Genomic DNA, 20,092 nt, shown 5'->3' with positions numbered 1-20,092 from the left:
CACCATTTCATATTTCACATTGCTGTCTCCTTTTAACATAACACCATTTATAGCAACTCTTGACCCCTTCCTCACAAAGCCCACCTGTTTCAGCAAGTGCCCTCTCCTCGCTCAGCCACCGGGCTCTTTCCCTCTTCAGCAAGGTTGTGCTTGCCCAGTTTCTGCTCACCTCACTGGCTTCATGACAAGGAAGGAACACGCATGTGCGTGTGCAACTTCTACCTTCTATAGACCCATAACCTACACCTAATTATTCCCATCTGGTATCTTTTTTTTTTCTCACAAGATAAAAAAAGAAAACTCAGTTTAAAAAAATTCTCTGTATTGCAGAAATTAAGCAAACCTCAGCAAACTATCAGCAAATAACCAAAAGGAAGGGGAAAAAATGTGCTAACCTCAAGTTAAAACCTCTTCAAGCTCCACTGGGCTTTAGATTGCTAAGTCTAAACTTTGTTTCAGGAACACTCTAAGGTTAATCAGAATGTTAATTCTTGCAATTTCAGAGCCAAATCGAAAAATGGGGGGAGATCTTTGCGAGAAAGGCTAGAAAAAATCGGTTTGAATTTACCCGCGGGCAGGCGCAAAGCAGCAAATGTCACGTTACTCACCTCCCTGGTGGAAGGTAAGCAAGACGTGTGGCCATTTCACGAAGTGGGTGAGCTTAACTGTCGGCTGGAAGCTGACATTTTACACATTTCATGATTAACTGGAAATCATTGTGATTATTGTGCCCTTATGAGTTGGATGTCAAGCGACTGCTTGAGAGAGGTTCAAAGGTCCTTTTACTTAGAGGAAGCCAGCAGTTGTAGAGAGGCCAAAGGAAGTATATGAGAGTTCCTGTGCTCTGAAAAGTGCTCAAGGTACAGCCTCCAAGCCAAAGCAGGGGCCACCCCTGCTGCCACGTGCAGGACATCCTCTGTGTGAACTCTTGCAAGAGTAACTCTTTAAGCAATAATTCATTCTATACCCCTTCACCTTCCCAGATTTGAATTGTCAGTATTAGAAAACACATTGCATTCATGACCCCTTACGGTTATTTAAAAACTTTTGTCACTCCTAGGGCCAAATCTGCAGATTACCTGGGACAAATTGTTACTGAAATATTGATAGTTTAAAAAGGCCAATGATGGCTGGAAGAAGATTGGAGAGGGGGGCTGAGGAAATATGTAAGGGAGTCCGCTATTATCTTCAATGTAGATTCAGCAATTGTGAATTAAAGGGTGATAATTGCAATAAGCACCTTGTAATTTGCTCATCAGTTTGGGTTTGGGGATGGTATTTATAGTATGTTATAAACAAAATCATCTACACAGTCTAGAACAAGAGGATCTGCAGTTGAATTTGTGGGAAGTAATATGAAATACAGTTAGATGGCCCCAATGGAGGAAGATGCAGAATTTTCTCTAGCACCTAGCTTGTAGGTCTTGTTTTTAAATTCCATTTGTATGGGTATGACATTATGACACTCCCGTAGAGAGTTGGTTTTTAGAAGATGGAATCTTAAAATATTTAAGCAGCAACCATTAATCATCATAGTTATAGGCCTTATACTTGGACATTTTAAAGGCAAAGTTGCTTGGCCCAAACACCCTCCAGAGTCACTGAATTTCCAGATCACACTTATTAGTGGTTGACTCTCAGCCTGGAAGTTTCACATTTTACCCTTCAGGGGATTGCTAATATCATAGTCCTCATTTCGAAAAGCAATCAAGGTAACCTTAGCTCAAGAGAGGGATTTTAGTGGAGAAGAGACTGGAAACCCCACTAAAATTCCAATATTTGTTTGGCAGATTTGGTTTTGTGAATCCTTGTAAGCAGCATGCCTGAAGTCTTTTGTTATTATGATAATAATGATTAAAAGTAAGTCATGCTCCTTAAAAATAATGCAGCCATGGGGTATTTCAACATACCTGTTTTTCATGTGTGGGATCTTTCCTTGAACCCCAAAGCCTGTGTTTTAAAAGGTAATAAGGCTTCACTTAAAAGAGGCTTTTATATAAGCTGAGTAATACCTTAGATACCCCAGTTTTCTATAGCTGCTGTGTAATCTTTGTGCAGTGAAAAGTCCTGAAGTAGGAGAATGATGACAGGAACCTCTGAAGGGGGAAAAAACCTGAAACTTGACTAGCAGGAAAAGTGATAAGAAGAATTATTATTTCATTGCAGATAGAAATACTCTTTCCATATACATTTTACATATGTTCTTTAATATATGTGGACATGTATACACATGGGCTTGTTTTTATATGTTTGTTGTCATACAACTGTAGCAAGATGATGGTGACTTTTAAATTTTATTTAAAGCAAGTGTGACAGATGCTTTAAAAAGAAGGAGGAATCTGGCTTAAATATCCAGCCAAATATCTAGATCCAATTGTAAGGCGAATCTTGAATTTATTGGCACGTCTTTCCCTTAAGACAAAAAGAGTGGGGTGTAGGAGACCCCGTAACTATTCAGGGGATGTCTAGCTAGGACTTGGCTCAGGGAGAGACAGGGGAAAAAGAGGCAGGAGCAAAGTTGGTCTCATCAATTTTAATTACAGCTTGAGAATCATTTTTACTTTAGGCATCTGTCTCACCTTTGCTTTCTGCTCCAACAACTGGCCTTCTCTGGAAATACTAACAAAGTTGATGAGGAAATGTCTCATGCCCTGAGATATTCAGGGACTGGGTGCTGATTATTACCTTCACTGTCGTCTTTTTCAGGAGAAGCTGTTCACTTAGCTCGGGATTTTGGGTACATTTGCGAAACGGAGTTTCCCGCCAAAGCTGTCTCTGAGTATTTGAACCGGCAGCACACAGACCCGAGTGACCTGCACTCCCGAAAGAATATGCTGTTGGCTACCAAGTGAGTGTCTTAGACCCTGGGCTCTCAACTCACTCCCAGCTGGCTAGGCTGCCTGGTTTGGCTTGGGAGGAAGGTATGGGGAGGGGCAGAGAAAGAACTCAGAGGGTTGTCTAGAAGTAGCATTTGTGGTGTGGCAAGCAAGGTAGGCAGAGTTAACCGGCTACCGGTTGGTCTCAGGTCTCTTTTCTCTGCGGAAAATGGCTTTGTTAATCCGAATCCAGGCTTCTTACAGTTCTTTTCTATCACTCTGGGGATGTCAGGCAGATCTTTTCTGGGAGAGCTCTTGTTCCAGCTCTTCCCTGGATCTGGAGGTGCATATTTCTGCCTGGGTTTCACATCTATCTCCCTGTCGTAGCCACACAGCCATGTGTGCTCATTCAGGGTGTCTATAAAACTCACGTGTACCCATCTCTACCCACAGCTCTAATTACTCCGTTTCCAACGTTGCTGTTTGTCATCTTCCACAGACTTGTAAAATTTACTACAACTCCAGAGGGGAAAATAGTAAATCTCTGGCTAAATTTAGGTCTAGAGCTCATTTGAACTTTTACAGTGGGTTTTCTATTTATTTGATTTACTCCTGTCTTTGGCTTTGGTGTCATATTGTTGATGTTTTATGGCCGGCTCAGGCCTGCAGTGGGCGGCGCTGCGTGCGCCAGCACGTTTCTCTTGCAGGCGCGGCCCAAACAGCGGCGCTCATTTATTTAGTGCTCGAGGACGCGGTTTGTCCCTTTGACAGCGTAATTTAAAGAAATATATGGAAGGCTGAAAAATCATTTGCTCAAATTTGTCCAGATGTTTTTGAGACGTGATTGGAATTTGATTGCCCCTTTCCGCAGGGTCAAAAAATATTAATGTCCCAGAACTTTAATTGCTTACAGACCCTGGTTTGGGCTTTGAAGATTTAAAATGTTTGACTCTAAGCATTTGTTCTCCCCAGTTCAGAATATCCTTTTTTGCACTTTGATAATGAGTGCAAACTTAAGGAAAGACTTTACCCATCTCTTCCAATGATCAAAACCTGGCATCCACCCTCTTTTTAGAGGGTTTTCGTCAAGCAATATAATAGACAGTAGATTGTTCTCCTACCCCTTGCGCTGGTGGCTGGTGGTGGGGACAAGTTGTGCTTTATAAAAGAAGAAAGGTACTTTAAAGAAAAAAATAAAACCAAACTGTATAAATCAGATAGGATCATAAATGACTCTCATTTCCCTAAGGTATGCATTAACTGCCCCCTGTCCAACCACCGTGGCTTCCCTTAGGCCAGCACTTTTTAACCTGGAGTATCAGAATCAGCTGGTGAGCTTTTTCAAGATATTTCCATATGGGGCTATCCCCAAATCTTCTAAATTGGATTTAGTGGAGGTGGGGGCCTCAAAGTGTGTATTTGAACCTCACAGGTGTTTCTAAGGTGTACCTTTTAACAGCTTAAAAACTGTACCACTTGGGGAGAACCCTTACCTATTTCTTCCTGGTTGTGAGATTTATGTATGTATTTCAAAGGAAGAATCCAGAACCCTGGGAAAGGATGCCTCGGAGTTCTTTGAGTCCAGTCGGCTGTCCTGTTTACCTGTTTGCTAGGCCAGGTGTGGCTAGATATGTGTCAGTCAAGCCATCCCATTGGGGTTCGCTTTTTTCTAAATGCCACAGACCCACAGGCTGGGTAGAGGTAGGTGGACAGGAGAAATCTGCCCATCTGTGAAAAGCTGTGGCCTTTGGGATGCTGTGTGTCTGCCTGCTAGCCATTTGACCTTCAGGGCTAAAACCATCCCATCCAACTCCTATATTAAAATTTCTCAAATAAGCTCAATCCATAGTTAGGCACGCAGGATTTCTAAGGCTGGGAGATTCCTCTAAATTGTAGGTGCCTTGAGGAAATAAAACCCTTCAACAAATAAAAATCTATCCTCCCCAGTGTCTTAACAGTCTACCTTTAGGTTTTATTTAAACTATATGGGAATCCTTTTATATTGACAACAATCTGGTTATACAAAGATTTTCAGTAGCTTACACTTACAAGAAAGAAATGGAGGAAAGGCAGAAACTATCTCCCTCCCCCAATACTGCAGGTAAACAGGTTTTTTGCTTTGAATGGAATCAGCATTCTCTAGAATAAACAGTTTCTTGCCTTGGGCCATGGAAGGCTCCAGCAATCTGCTTCAGTGCCAGGGACAGGCTTGTGGCCGAGGGGCCTAAATCTTTCAGGGCTTTTTGCGCCTGATCACCAAGAGGCTGGAGAGGTGGGAGGGACGTGGGGGGAACAGCTCAAAAGAAATGCCAGGTAAGAGCTCAACAGCTCAACATTATGAAATATTCTAAATCAACTGCTAAAGCCTCGCGAATTTCCCAAAGCAGGGTCCACGCGGTCCGAGGATGGAGGGGAAAACACCAAAGGGGAGGAGAAGGCAAGGCTTTGGGGTAGAAGGGGTGCATTAGCTCCCCACCCCCGCTTTCCTTTCAGTCCCAGCTGCTCGAGAAGGGAGAGCGCTGGGAAAGGAAACAGAGCGGAATCGCCCACATTAGCCTCGCTCTCCGGTGACCCCACGCCTCAGGGCGTGTCTGAGCGTCTCCTTTCTAATGCCAATGACAACGACACTGAGGGTGATTTTCTGTGCCTCGCCCACCCCTTTGCAGGCAACTTTGTAAAGAATTTACGGATCTGCTGGCTCAGGACCGGACACCGATCGGGAACAGCCGACCCAGCCCCATCCTGGAGCCGGGAATCCAGAGCTGCCTCACACACTTCAGCCTCATCACGCACGGCTTCGGCGCCCCGGCCATTTGCGCCGCGCTCACGGCCCTGCAGAACTATCTCACCGAAGCGCTCAAAGGCATGGACAAGATGTTCTTGAACAACACCACCACTAACAGGCACACGTCTGGGGAAGGCCCAGGTAGTAAAACTGGCGACAAGGAGGAGAAACACAGGAAATGAAAAATTTAAAAAAAAGAAGGAAAAATGTTTTAAATACAAAAGGAAAAACAGACAAAAAATTTAATTTTAGCTTTAAAATATTGGATTGGCTTTGGAAGAATTATATTAGGTAGAATACACATACAATCAAAATTTTAAAAAAGCTAAATAACTTTAAAAAAAAAACTGAGGCGTACAACGGAGCAACAATATCGGTTCTCAGTGTCTATTTCAAGATACACTTGGAGACAACCGTCCGGATTTTCCACTTCGGTTCTTTCGAGCTTAGTAATACTGATAATAAAAGAAAACCATGATTTCCCCTTCCCTTTGGAAAATAAACATAAGACTAAACATGAGAAAAACGCTAACTTATTGGAAGAAAATCGGAGAAACGCTGGTGTCAGTGCTTTGAGAGCTGGTTGAGACGCACGAACTTTTTAATCTTAAATATTTTTTTAGGAAACTCTCTCGCAGTCCCCGCCCTCCATCTCACCTCACCCTTCTTCCAGCCACCCTTTTCCTGGTCACCCTCCCTTCCTCACATTGTTACGGGAATCTTCTGGGAGGAAAATGAGTGTGGTTGGCCCTTTTGCTTGGTTTCAGTCCTCTCTTTACCCCTCGCCCCGCCCTGCGATCTTAACTCACCGGGCCCGGCTCCCCGGCTGCTTGCATAATTAGGGAGGGCGAGGGCGGGGAGGGAGGCCTGCGGATACTAGGCGGAGGCTGCAGTTTTTGGTGCCGGCCGGCCGAGCAGGTTCCGGCGGCTGAGGAAAATCCAGACCAATAAGTTGATTCAGACTCATCATCAGTTCCTTTCAGAAATGTTACTATCTCCCAGCCTTGCCAGCATCTGCATACAGAGAATCTCACATTTGTTATATTTGTGTCATCTACCAATTTTATGAACTATAGTAAAAAAAATAACTACACAATATGAATACGTTGATTAGTATGTAATTCCTTCGGAGGGGTATGTACCATTTCATTCTCTTCTGTTTTCCAAAGCTTTGCCCGCATGGTTTATGAGCTTCTTCAAAGAGGACTTGGGCTTCCTACACAATCTATAAGGTACAGAGAAAAAAAAATCCGATCCCTTTTTAATCAAAGCCTGTGTGTCAGAATTCTGCAGGTGCACTTCTTTAAAGAAGCTCAAAGGGAATAATTTAGAAAGTGGCCAATATGATGGAAGCAGCTTTGAATCTACATGCTAACATTCCTCAACACTCGAATTCCGGTGGGGGTGGCGGGGGGTGCTGCAAAATGAATTTTAAGGGAAAAGAGTAAGGATTCTTAAGGCCTATATTCTAATAGTATTGCCCTGCATTTAAAATTGATTTGATTTCCCTGGGTTCTTTGGTGATTGCTGTTTAAACGAGGAAAGAAGCAGCTTTGCGAGTGAACGTGGGGAGGAGGGTGGCACAAGCTCTCACATTTCTGTAACAATTGCTTTCTTACAAGATACTTTATGAATGAGGCATTTTTTCCCTCCCAGACGTGCACTTGTTTCGGCATATAATGGCAAAATAATGCAAAGTGAAAGGAGATGTATTTCAGCTTTGATTTTTACCGTCTGGATACACTGGGACTATTCCCAGTGGATAAAGTTTCATGCATTTAATATTTCTCACTTCTGGCAGCCCAGCTTCATTCTTGGGCTCTATCTTAGCATTATCATGAAATAAGATGTGGAATCCATTGTCTGCACCTTTCCAAAAGCTGTGAGAAATTATCCTGGGATGGGGGCGAATGAGAGAAGTCTCTAAATACAGTGTAGATACACTCACCTATTTAACAAAGTAGACAGGATCTTTACCCTTTGAAAATAACGATATAGATGTTGTTCTACAGGATTTATAGTTAGGACCCAATCAGTTCTCCCGGATTTTCAGTTTTGCACCCCTCCTGGTTTTCCTTCGTGGGGGTGGGGACTGGGGAGGATTGGGAGGTTGGGGTTTTAGGAACCTGCTGGGTGCTTTGCCAGTTTTTATTAAGAGAGGATGGGGAAGTTAAGAAGCTGCTCTTACGTCACCAAAAGGGCCCAAGCAACTGTTGGGGCCACACTGCAGCCCATCTCCAACCCCTAGCTTCATTTGGCAACTCTGATCTTCAGGGCCCAGCCCTAGACCTGTTGAGAGGAATACAATGGCCAAGAACTAGACGTTATGGAGAGTGTAACCACTCTCTTTTCCCAGCTCAGAGGCCTGCGCCTTCGTCCGAGGGCCTGGCCGCTCGCATTAGATGTGTTCTAATTGCACAAGGCCAGGAGAGACCACACTGAAAACGATCGTCTCCTTTCCTTGCAGGGCAACGCGCCCCACGCGTGTGACGTGCGAGAGACGCGATGGACGCGCCTTGCTCTAACTGTGCAGGTCCTGAGAGCGTGTGGGCCACAGGCGCCCAGTCGTGTTGAGGACGTAGAATCAGCCGCTGGAGGGGCTGCAGGCTGCGCGGGCCCTTCCCGCTCTCGGTCTCACCCTAAGGGCTAAGACGACCGAGAAAGCCCCACTCTCCAGTAGGTAATGGGGCGGCGTCCTGTGGGCTGCAAGTGGGGAGGGCTCCCAGCGCTGCCAGCGGCCACTCTGGGTGCCTGCTCCTGGAGGGAAAGTGGTCTAGAAATATCCAAGGAATCCGAAGCTTACCCCTCCTCCACCTCTGCCAGTACGGAAATACCCCACCATCACAATCCTAAAGCGGGGAAATGGGATGGAAATTGTCTTACTTGGCAAGGCAGGCTACCTTCATTGGCCTACGCCCTCATTTGTGTGTTACTCCCTGCTCCAGCAAGACAGAACATTTTGCGCCCCACCCCCAGTCTCCCGGTTGCTGGAGTAAGCCCACTACCCTTTTTCCTTCCCTCACTTCTCCTTTCATGTAGGTCCCCCGCCCCCTTGCTTTAGTTAGTCAGGGCAGCTACATTTATCTGATAATTGAGTTATTAAAAGATTTGGTTTCCTTGGGCCTATAAATCAATAAACAGTAGGATTAACGCAATAGTTTGCCTTTTAAGTCGAGGGAAACGTTTAAGGCAAGTCCCTTTGAGCTTTGTTTTCAAACCAAACAGGTGAGTTGCAGCTCTCTCCCTGACCCCTGCACTCTTCAGACATTTGGCCCCTGCCAGTGCCAACTCCTAAATGCTCATTCCCAAAACAAAATAGCGAAAGACAGGAAGAGTTAGGATGTGGCAGTGCTGCCTTCACACTTTCCACTTCGCAAGTTCTTTTAAAGGTTCCAAAGATCTCCAGACCATTCTCTGCCCAACTCTGCCGCCTCCTACACTTATTGTGGGTCTCTGGGGAGCAAGAAGTGTGCCCTTTGGGTGAGGATTCCATCATCTAAAAAGATCTTTACCTTCTCCCCCAAAGTGGGAAGGTAACTTTCTCCCTCCTCTTCCCGCCACCTTCACTCCCACATCCCCAATTACCCGGCGTTTTCTTTCCTTCTTTCTGGCCTCCACACCCATAGCTTTCTCCACGCCCCCACTTAAGGAAGGGAAGAGGCTTTCAAAGACCTGGTTGCATTGTTTTCTTTGGCCAAGGAAGCCACTTTCTCTCAAGCAATTATTTTATATCCTATGAAAACTTTGGTCAAATGGAAAACTCGAAACCCCGAACTTATCTACACACTGTTCCTCTGCTACAAGGCGTTCCTAGTTAAGAGTGTTTATAGATAATTTGTCATCACAACTGATATCCTGTACTTGTAATACATTATGTGGAAAGGAAATAACCTTAAACCATCTAATGTTGCCTCAAGAGCCCAAACAGCGTTTCCCCTTCTTTGCCGATGTATGTGAAATTACTGGCTTAAAAAAAAAAGTATCAAAAAAAAATTTTTTTTAACGGAATGAACACTATCCTTCTTTAAATGCCAAAATCGACTCCTCTTTTCAGTTGGTCTCTAATTCTCTAACATTGTTTTTGCCACACAATCAAGAAATATCAATCTATTGACTCTTCACAAGAAGAGCTCTGGAGGGTATTCATGTTAAGTTTGTATATATTTATTTATGCTTAATTTAATGGGAATGTGTAAATATGGCGAGCAAGTAGTTTGGGATTATTTATCTGTGAATCTATACCTCTGTGAATGGGTGGTTAAAAAAAAAAAACCGCTTGACCCTAGGTAGAATCCTATCTGAATTTTTCTGTTCTTTATAAACAAGCTGTTATGGTAATGGGTAGAAATTGGTTTATTGTCCAGTGTTAATCTGATTTACATAAATAAAAAGATTGTTGTGTTTTTGTTGTGTTTTCATCTTCAGTTTCTTAAATGTAGACAATGTTTAACTCTAGAGACAGAGGAAAACTATAGCAAGAAGCTTTTTTCTTTTTGTCCCCTCTCATCAAAGCACCCACAGCGTTTTCATTACAACAGAAATAGAATAAATTTTGCTTCTCAGAAAAATGAACACTTTTTTTCACTAGGAAGTGTTTTCAATTTTTTTAAATTCCAAATTGACATTCTTCTCTCCTATTTCTAACCAGATTTGCAATAAAAGCTAATGTTAACTGAATCTTTTGGTTTATTTTGCCCTTTACAAATTGAGGAGTTGAATTTACTTCCCAGGTAACTAAAGGACTCTGGGTCCCTGTCAAAGATGATGCTCCCTTCCCACTGCTCATACAGTGGGAAGGGTGGCATGGTGTTCTAAGAAGGAGATGGTGCATGGTACAGGAGAAGGCTTCAGGGCTGGGTGTGGGCTCTTGCACCCCTCAACTTGGGATCTGAAGGAGTTAACACCCATTTCAGGATTGAACCCGACCCTGCTCTCATTAGCAGTGCAAGGCCCTACATAAACAAAGGAGGAAAAACCTTCCTCAACCAAAAAGAGGAAAAGGTGTACATGTCTTAGGAAGATGACTCTTAGGCTCAGAGGCTGCCTAGAGAAGTCAGAGCTTTTCACACCTGGGTTAATAGGCTTCAGCCTGGCCCTAATGGGCTGCAGTGATCAAACATCGTCTCAATCTGTATTTTATTCCAAGGCTTAGGTGTCTTCCCTGAGGCCAGGAAAGCAAAATCATCCACGATGTTATACAGTTTGGATGAATCACTGTTCCTTTTTGTGCCTCAAGGTCTTTATCTGTGAAAATAAATATGGACTTCCTAAGTTCCTATACTTCATTAATATTGCCTAGTTTAATTATAAAAAGCAGAAATAGTAACTTGTATGTGAATTTAAGGAGAATTGGAAATGTTAAATCTTGATGATCCCAGATTATATGAGTGCTTAGCATATAGTTTGTTTTCAGTTAATATGCCTCTCATACCAATTTTGTTTTTAAAGGTGAATCTTTTTCAATTGGACTTCCCTATAGGGAAAGGCAGAAGGAACAGTGGAATCCACTGTATGTGAGATTTCACTTTCCTGTCCTATTAATTAAAAGCTGGGAGATCATGGTTAGAACTATAAACAGTGGACTCAAAGAAAAGCAAAACAAACCAACCAAAAACAAGTGTGTGTGGCGGGGGGAATAAAAGGAAACAGAGAAAACCAAGGGATGTGTGATTATGAGAACATACATCTACCTAGAAAAAAATAAATATGTCTTAGTCTCTGGTTCAGTCGTTACATTGAGTGTCCTTTTCATTTGCTTTACAGAGGGTGGGGGCTGGTTACCACTGGGATTATCAAAGCAGGTGGTGGGTAATTGCCATATCCTATGGCAATTTTTTTCCCGCCCAAGGTTTGCACCAGCCCTTGATAAACCGACATGCAATCTATTATCCCACAGGTAAGCTCCAGGCTACCCAAACCCACCAGCACCATTTGGCAAGGAAAGGGTCTGAGACAATCATCTATAGCAAGTAAAACTCAAGATTTTAAGGAGCATGAAAAGAACTGGCAAGAAGAACCAGAAAAGGGATTGGAAGCTGGAGACAGCCTTGCCTCATAAGACAGCCCTGGACTGAGTGTCACAGCTCCCGGCCCCTTTGTTACCGTGTTAAGAGGCTGTGGAGGGAGTAAGGAAAGAGCAGTAGTTAGAACCTCTAGGTCATTGACCGGCCCAGTGCGGGGACCCTGGGTGACCCTCGAGGAGGGGTCGCTGCCGCCCCTGACTGCCAAGAGACCACCAGATCCGGTAGGCGGCTTACGGTGGCCCAGAACGCACCCGCCGGCCCGAGTCAGCGGGTTAAGGACTTGATTAAAAATAGTGCTGGAAGGAAGACCCGATTTTTTTTTTCTTTTATGAAGCCACATTCATTTTCTTCATTTGCAAGTAACAGTTCCGTAGGGTCTCTCCCCAGGGACCCCGGAGTTAGGGGCCACCTGAGAGTTGTTCGCCCGGTAGGACGTGTCCCTTTCTGAGGGTGCTCACTGCTTCTCGAGGCAAGCTGCCTTCCACGCGTGGACTTCGAGGGCGGTTGTCTGTCATGTCGAAGCCTCAGAAAATAAACCTGCAGTTCACAAGTCCATTAATTTTAGCTTCCCATTAATCTATTTATAAGTGAGCCAGCGCTTGCTCTATAAATACAGTCCTATAAAATTGAACTCCTTCCCATAAATCTTCCAAGTTGTTTATTTACATGTATTCCCTGGCTCTCTAACGATCTTCGTGTAAACTTGGGGAACACTCGGGCAGACCCGACCCGCGAAGGGGGGCTGTGGGGGCGGGGGATGCCGTCTCCTCCGGTTCCTCCCCGCTGGGATCGCGGCCTCCTAGGGGAGGGAGGAACTGCGCGCGGGCGGAGGGGGTGGATAGAAAAGAGAGGGCGAAAACTCATTTTTCCTTCTTGACTTTGTTTCCTTGTTTCTATCCCAAACTCGCAGTCTCCATATTTCCCATCACACGCTCCACGGTGATTTATATCGTCATAAACAGCATTCTTGCGACTGTAGCTCCTCTCATAGCTTGAGGTGAGCTCCTTTTTCACTTTCCTGGCAGCCACTACTTTAAATCAGGCCTCATAAATAACCCTATGGGCTTCCTCAGAATGAGGTCAGTCAAACGTCTCCCCGGGTCCACTTTCTCCGCTTGGGTCCCGTCATGCCCCTCCCCTGGGTCACATGTTGGCGCACTCCCACTGTCTTTCCCTCAGGTTTCCAGAGCTCAATAGCCGACACCAGTTGGGAGACTCGGTAATACACCCGCTCTGGGCACAAGAACCGCGGGGTAACGAATCGCGCGTGCGCCGCCCCAGCCTGCGCCGAGACGTCGCACATTGCGCCGGCTGCCCGCGTCTAGGCGCGCTCTCTAGGTTGCCAGGCAGGGTGTCAACAAGAGCGCACGCGCGGATGCCCACGCAGGCGCACGCGCCGTGGCGCCCCCAGGCGTAACCCCAGCCGCCAGTACCGCCCAGGGCGCGCAGCTCGCCCGCTAGAGTTTGTGGTGCGCGCCCTCGGGATCAGGGCACCGGAGTTTGAAGGGGCTGCAGCGTGGGAAGCCTTTAATTTTTTTTGTAAACTGCGTATACTCAGATTGAGGAAGCAGTTTTACCATACAGGTTCAACACTTTTAACGCTGGTCACAAGCTAGCAAGGTCAGTGATTTTTCGCCCACTTGTTCGAAAACATATTGGTTCCTGTCCACCCTGCTCTTCGCTTTTTCTGTTCCCTCCGAAGGGCTACAGCCTTCTGGAGCTGACTCAGGCAAGAGGCGTCCAGGGCCCAAATAGGGGTCACACCTGCTACCAAGAGAGTCTTCTGCATAAAAATGCTCTTTAACTTTTTTTTTTTAAATCAGCATAATGGCCAATGAACTTAACAAAGCGTGACTTGCCCAGGCTGCACGGAGGGCAGCTCTGGCAGTCATCTGTAACTCGACCAGTTAACGTCCCGAACGTGCCTGTTCGCGGAGATATTAGCAAACGTTTTAAGGATGTGGCTGTCAGATGTCATTAGCCAACGCCTGCTCACCCAGCCATTTGCCTAACTGAGAGGAGGGCATGGCCACAGCGTATAGGCGTAGAATTTGGGGGAAAGAGAGGTGTCACAGTTTGTTCTCTGTAACAGCCACATGTCCCGAACTGTGCAGACATTTATCAAATGGCTGGAGAAAAGCTGGCACCTGAACAGTGGGGTACAGAGATGTGGAAAGCGGAGCTTCTCTGGGACTAGGACTGAACATGCAAGTCATGCAAGTCTTCTCTAGGGTGGAAACTCCCCAAACCAGACAGGTCTACTGCGTAGAATAGGTTGGCGGATCGAGTCCAGCCACTGAGCCCTAGCACTTGCTATATGAACCATATGGTCCTGAACACTGGAAATTCAGCGTCCGGACTCTCAGATGCCCAGCAGCTCAGAAGCATCTGATTACGAGGAAAGCTGGTGGCGGTTACTTGGGCAAAGAGAGTGCAACTTGAAACTCGAGTTTCTCGGATTTAGAAAATCCGATCTTTAAGACAGTTTCTACACAGCGTTGGATTTTACTTCAATGGTCAGCCGCTTGTTCTAAGTTTGAAAAGGGTCAGGTAGGTGTTGTACGAAATGGCTGAGAAAGTACCAGTCAAAGCAAGGAAAACAAGTATAAAGCCAAATCAAACCTCAGTGCTCCACTAGTTAGTCCTTGCCAAACAAATAAAAAACACACACATACAAAAAAATGCCAGTGCTAACTTTTGCGATTAAAGCATCAATCTTGGACCAGGAAGAATTTTATGTAAATGTTATCCTTTCTGATACATGATTTGCAAAGTGACTAGGTGAAAGGCCCTTTTGGGGGATTGTAGTTAGGGCTACTTACACTCATACACACAATATCAAAACATGGGAACTCCCCAATATCCAGACTAAATAAAACTCAACCACAACAAAGTAGTGTTTACCAATGTGAAATTTCTTTACCATGAGAGTCCCATGTATCAAACAGAAGAAATTATTTTGTTTGGTTTTTTTTTTTCATTGCTTAGGTTTTAAGGTTCTTGCTTCTCTTGTTTCAATAGAATTCTTTTGTCCAGGGAATCCTAAAGTTGGGGAACTATCAAGGCTCAGGCAAAAGTAAGGCTTTTAAAAAATAGGTTGTTTCAGGGGCTTTTCCTTTTGCTATGTTTAGGGAGGCAGGAGAGGGGGCCACAGGCATGAGCCCTCCCGATGAAATGAGCCCCCTGAATGATGTGCTCACCTTTATGTTCAGTCTAAATATTCTTTTCTTCCTCAAAGATGAAGACCATTCAAGACAATGGGGCCAAATAATCTAAAGAAGGATCAAGCTGATTTGGTCCCTGTGACCTTTTACCCTTCCTTAATTCTCAGTAATGAACATCTGTGTTTGGAGCCAATGTCTGAAAGTAATAAAGACAATTAGAGCATTTTATTTTTTCTTGGGGAGGGGCAGTTGGGTGCCAGTGTGCAGAGGTTAAATCCTTGTCTATAACACTGTTTTTCAGGATGAAACTAGTGGAATAACATCCACTAAGCCTTGCTGCTTCTCAGGCCCTGAGGAATGGAGTGTACTAATGATGTACTCTGAAGCTCTAGGTAATTCATATGTTTCTTCCCCATCTTTATTATCTGTGGGCATTTAAAAAACAATCCTATCGTATGCCACCTATACACCAGGAACAGAAGACAAAGTCTGCCTCTCTTCAATTTTGTTTGGAAGTTACTTTCAGATGTGAAGACTATTAAATTAGGTTCCTGAATACGTTCTCACTCTCTCATCAATTTTGTGAAGGCACTTCCCTCTTTCATCCACCTAAAAACAAACTAAAATCAAACCAAACCCCAACCTTGACAAAACACTTTACGTTTGTCAATTTTTTGAAAAGTGTTTCAATCTTTAGTGTGTAAAACTGTAGAGCCAACTAATCTCAAGCCCATTTGAAAGGGTCAAAGATCTGAAAGAATAAGATATTCCAGAGATAACCAATTAGAGAAATTTATCTCCAAAATAAATGTCAAGAGTGAAATAGCACATTTCCTCAGTACATGTTGTCCTTATGGCACTCTGCTGTGAATTTTTGATAATCCAAAGCAAACCTATTACATATGCATGCAGAAAACTGCATAACAATTTGAAACTTTTGGGCCAAGTTTAGGTGGAAAAGTGACAAAATATCTCTCTATATCTTTCTACATGTATCTCCTGGAATCACAATTGCAGTGAAACTTTTTTCCTAATGGAGGTCATTTAGAAAAGCCATTCTATTTTTAATGTTTAAAATTTGTAGAAGGGGATGTGTCTAGTAACCAGAGTGTGAAACCTTAAAATGAGGGTAGAGTTTTCCTGTCAACTGGATACTGGATAGCTTCCCTGCATGTCATCACTCTAAGGTGGACACAGACACATGAGTTTGCAGTTGAATCATTCTACATTTAATCACATATGTGCACACATAGAAGACTGTTTCCACTCATCATTTCTCCTTGATGTTAAACATGTGTTGGGAATTTTGGAACTCTGACTTCTCCAGATCATATTTGCGACTTTGTTCTTACACATGCAGTTTGGAAACCTACAAGGTGATAACTAGGTTATTCTTCCTCTCCCATTTTTCTCCTTTTCTTCTTTCTCTTTTTCTTTTTCTTTTTTTTTTTTTTTTTTTTTTTGCTGTTAATAACATTGTCCTTCCTTTTCTCTCCCTCGCTGACTCCCCCTCCCCAGCATTCTGTCAAGCAATAGGCTGTAAAATAGTTATCCAGACCAGCAGCCAGGCAAGTGCCGTTTGAGAGTAATTTCTGCCCCAAGCGTTTAGCCCAGGGCAAAGCAAGCGTGCTCTCTAACTGATCAACCTGGATATTTCATTATTCATTAATTTACTGTTTAACCAAATCCCACTCATTATCAGAGGCAACGCTTGGCAGAGCCCAGCGAACAGTAGCAGTTGGTGTCAGGCATGGAGAATTGGCCCATTTGATCCTGGGCTGTTTTATTATTCAACACCACTGACTGAGAAAAAGGTCCATGAATAATAAAGAGCCAAAGCGTGTTTGAACTGAGAAGCATGACACAGCCTTACAAAACAGCAGTTAGAAAATTAAAGGCAAGGTGGCCCAGACTTTGCATTTTTTATCTTGGCTGTGGGCACAGACATTTATATCCCTACATTGTTTTCAATGATTTTTTTTTTCAAGTCCTTAAGACAGAGGCATTTGTTTCAGTCGCACCCTTTCAAAACAGGCCATTGAAGAACTCAGGAGCAAACTTAACACAGCAAGAAACAAACATGCCTCCAGATGGGAACTTGAAAATGTAATTTCTAACCTTACAATCAGTTAAGTCCTTTGTGGCCCTTCTCAGCTATGGGGAAGATTTGGGTGATTTTAATTCTGCTTTGGACCTGCCATCATCCATACCCTGGGTTATTTTAATAATATAATTCATCATGCCAATCAAACACATGTTATATTCCTTTTCTATCCAGCTGATTCCTTGACAAGTCTTTGGGTCCATAAGCACCACATGCCTCACAAGGACATATAGCAAGGGGTTTATGGGCCCTGTAGGTAATAGTTAAGGTCCTATTAATATGAAAGAAGAACTTATGAAATATATATGGATGGAGGGAGTAGAAGCACCTTTTCTGAATGTACACAGGCAACAGTGATCTCAGGCTCTGGTTAGGTCTGTAAGTGTATAGTTGAATTGAATACACTTGTTGGATCTATTGGTGGCAGCCCTGAAAGTATGATATCTCTAGGACTGATCTGTCCTGTCATTCATTCTACTCATGCATCTTTTTAATCCATTGCTTTATAGTTCTTGAATAAATATGATGGAACTTAAAACTGTAATGATAACAGTACCCTTTTAATGTTTTCTTCCACTGCCTAGTAACATTTTATCCACACACAGCCTTACTTAGTGCAGGAGCTATGGCTCTTTTATTTAGGTGAGTAATAGCTGTGTAAGAAAAGGTTTCTGATGACCAACAAAGTCCACACAGGTTACCTATACCCATCAAAAGTAATATATAGCTGGGCATGTTGACACACCCCTATAATCCTAACTACGCTGGAGACTGAGGCAGGAGGGTTGCTTGAGCCCAAGAGTTCAAGACCAGCCTGGGCAATGTAATAATACCCCTGTCTCAATAAAAAAAAAAGTAATACATATGATCTTCCAGGATTCTTTGTAACTTGGCCAGGTAGAATGGCCTGGGTGCTAAGATACTTAGAATGACTTGTAAAAGCTCCTGTTCAAAGGTGGTCACAGTGAAACCAGATTTCAAGTGATTTTTAATATTGGCATCTATAAACAAATGTCAAAAGCATTAGAGGGATGTTAACCTTTTTTACCTCAGGATATTCACCTTTTTTACCTCAGGATATTCACTTGCTTGCTGATTTAGTTTGGCTATGTTTCCACCAAATCTCACTTTGAATTTTGTAATGATCCCCACATGTCAAGGGCAGGGCCAGGTAGAGATAATTGAATCATGGGGGTGGTTTTCCCCATACTGTTCTGGTGGTAGTGAATAAGTCTCTCAAGATCTGATGGTTTTATAAAGGGGAGTCCTCCTGCACAAGCTCTCTTGCCTTTGCAATGTAAGATGTACCTTTGCTTCTCCTTTGCCTTCTGCCATGATTGTGAGGTCTCCTCAGCCATGCTGAACTGAGTCCATTATACCTCTTTCCTTCATAAATTACCCAGTCTTGGGTATATCTTTATTAGCAATGTGAGAATAGACTAATACATTTGCCTTGGATGCATTTGGAAAATGTTGTTAATAAGTCAAATTTAAAATGGTATGTAACATTACCTTGGAAAGGGTTCTTTTAACATTATAAGATGTTAAAGAATGGCTTGTCCAACCTCATACATGTAACTCTTGGCAGAACTACAAATACAACTTTAGTTTCAAAGTGCTCTTTCGTCTACAATAGATGTTAGAGCTTAGGTTTCTATTTTAGTTATTAGTGTCATTTTTTTCCTACGTATCTATCTGTAGTTTTGAAGGAAGAGAACTTAAAAAAATTCTGATCCCATTGGACTAGAGTACAGTATTTTTAAACTTAGAAGTTTTTACTTTTAATTTTTTATTTTTAAAATTTCAACTTTTATTTTAGATTATGAGTTAAATGTACAGATTTGTCATGTAGGTATATTGCAAAATGCTGAGGTTTAGGGTATGACTGAATCCATCACCCAGGTAGTAAGCATAATTCCCATCACCCAGGTAGTAAGCAGGAAGTTTTTCAACCTTTATCTGCCTACTCCTTTTTTTTGAGGTAGAGTGTTGCTCTGTCACCTAGGCTAAAGTGCAGTGGTGCAATCTCAGCTCACTGCAACTTCTGCTTCCTGAGTTCGAACGATTCTCCTGCTTGAGCCTTCTGAGTAGCGAAGATTATAGGCACCCTCCTCCACACCTGGGTAATTTTTGTATTTTTAGTAGAGGCAGGCTTCCATATGTTGGCTAGGCTGGTCTCAAACTCCTGAACTCAAGTGATCCACCTTATACTCATCAAAAGTAATAGATAGCCAGGAGCCACAATGCCTGGCCTTCCCTCCGTCCCCACTCTTATAGTCCCCAATGTTTATTGTTCTCATCTTTATGTACATGTATACGCAATATTTTGCTCTCACTTGTGAGAATATGAAGTGTATTTGGTTTTCTGTTTCTATATTAATTCAGTTAGAATAATGGCCTCTAGGTGCATCCATGTTGCTGCAAAGGACATGATTTTGTTCTTTTTTATTGCTGCATAGTATTCCATGGTGTATATGCACCACATCTTCTTTATTCAATCACTGTTGATAGGTATCTATGTTGACTCCATGTCTTTGCTATTGTGATTAATGCGCTGTAATGAACATACAGGGACATGTGTATTTTTCATAGAATGATTTATTTTTCCTTTGGGTACATATCCAGTAATGAGATTGCTTGACCAAATAGTAGTTCTATTTTTAGTTCTTTGAGAAATCTCCAAACTGCTTTCTACGGAGGCTGAACTAATTTAAATTCTCACCAACAATGTGTCAGTGTTCCCTTTTCTCCATAGCCTCATCAACATCTGTTATTTTTTTACTTTTTCGTAATACCCATTCTGATTGATATTAGATGATATCTCATTTTGGTTTTGATTTGCATGTGCCTGATAATTAGTGGTATTGAGAATTTTTTCATATGTTCATTGGCTGCTTGTATGTCTTCTTTGAGAAGTATCTGTTCATGTCCTTTGCTAAGTTTTAATGGGGTTATTTATTTTTTGCTTATTAAATTAAGTTCCTCATCGATTCTGAATATTGGATCTTTCTTGGATGTATATTTGTGAATATTTTCTCCCATTCTATCGATTGTCTCTTTACTCCTGAGTACATTATTTTTAAAACATATCTTTTACAAAGGATACTCTTTTGGTACACAATTTTTGGCATTACTTGCAAGAAGAGGGAAAAATTTTTCCTCCAACCTGGTTGGTATTGGAAAGTCAGGGTAATAAGTTA

At 43.0% G+C, this 20,092-nt stretch overlaps 1 protein-coding gene across 3 annotated transcripts in view; it reads left to right on the top strand.

Annotated features, from left to right (window-relative positions):
- Nucleotides 1-10,004, top strand: part of TFAP2B (transcription factor AP-2 beta) — a 28,478-nt gene extending 18,474 nt beyond the window's left edge. For 2 of the 3 annotated variants that reach the window (XM_012441637.3, XM_012441638.3), the window contains exons 5-7: nt 504-622; nt 2,707-2,848; nt 5,483-10,004. In XM_012441637.3, coding sequence (XP_012297060.1) covers nt 504-622; nt 2,707-2,848; nt 5,483-5,783 — 562 coding nt within the window. In that variant the 3' untranslated portion in view covers nt 5,784-10,004. The remainder of the gene's footprint in view (nt 1-503; nt 623-2,706; nt 2,849-5,482) is intronic. The other variant, XR_001105563.3, reaches the window with a different exon arrangement.
- The last annotated feature ends 10,088 nt before the right edge of the window (nt 10,005-20,092 follow it).

Source organism: Aotus nancymaae, unplaced genomic scaffold (genome assembly GCF_030222135.1).
Source record: "Aotus nancymaae isolate 86718 unplaced genomic scaffold, 86718_ANA_hifiasm-v0.15.2.pri h1tg000040l, whole genome shotgun sequence".
In the NCBI taxonomy this organism is placed as follows: domain Eukaryota; kingdom Metazoa; phylum Chordata; class Mammalia; order Primates; family Aotidae; genus Aotus; species Aotus nancymaae.
The sequence above is the reverse complement of the archived record's forward strand: the minus strand, read 5'-3'. Positions and strand labels throughout refer to the sequence as shown.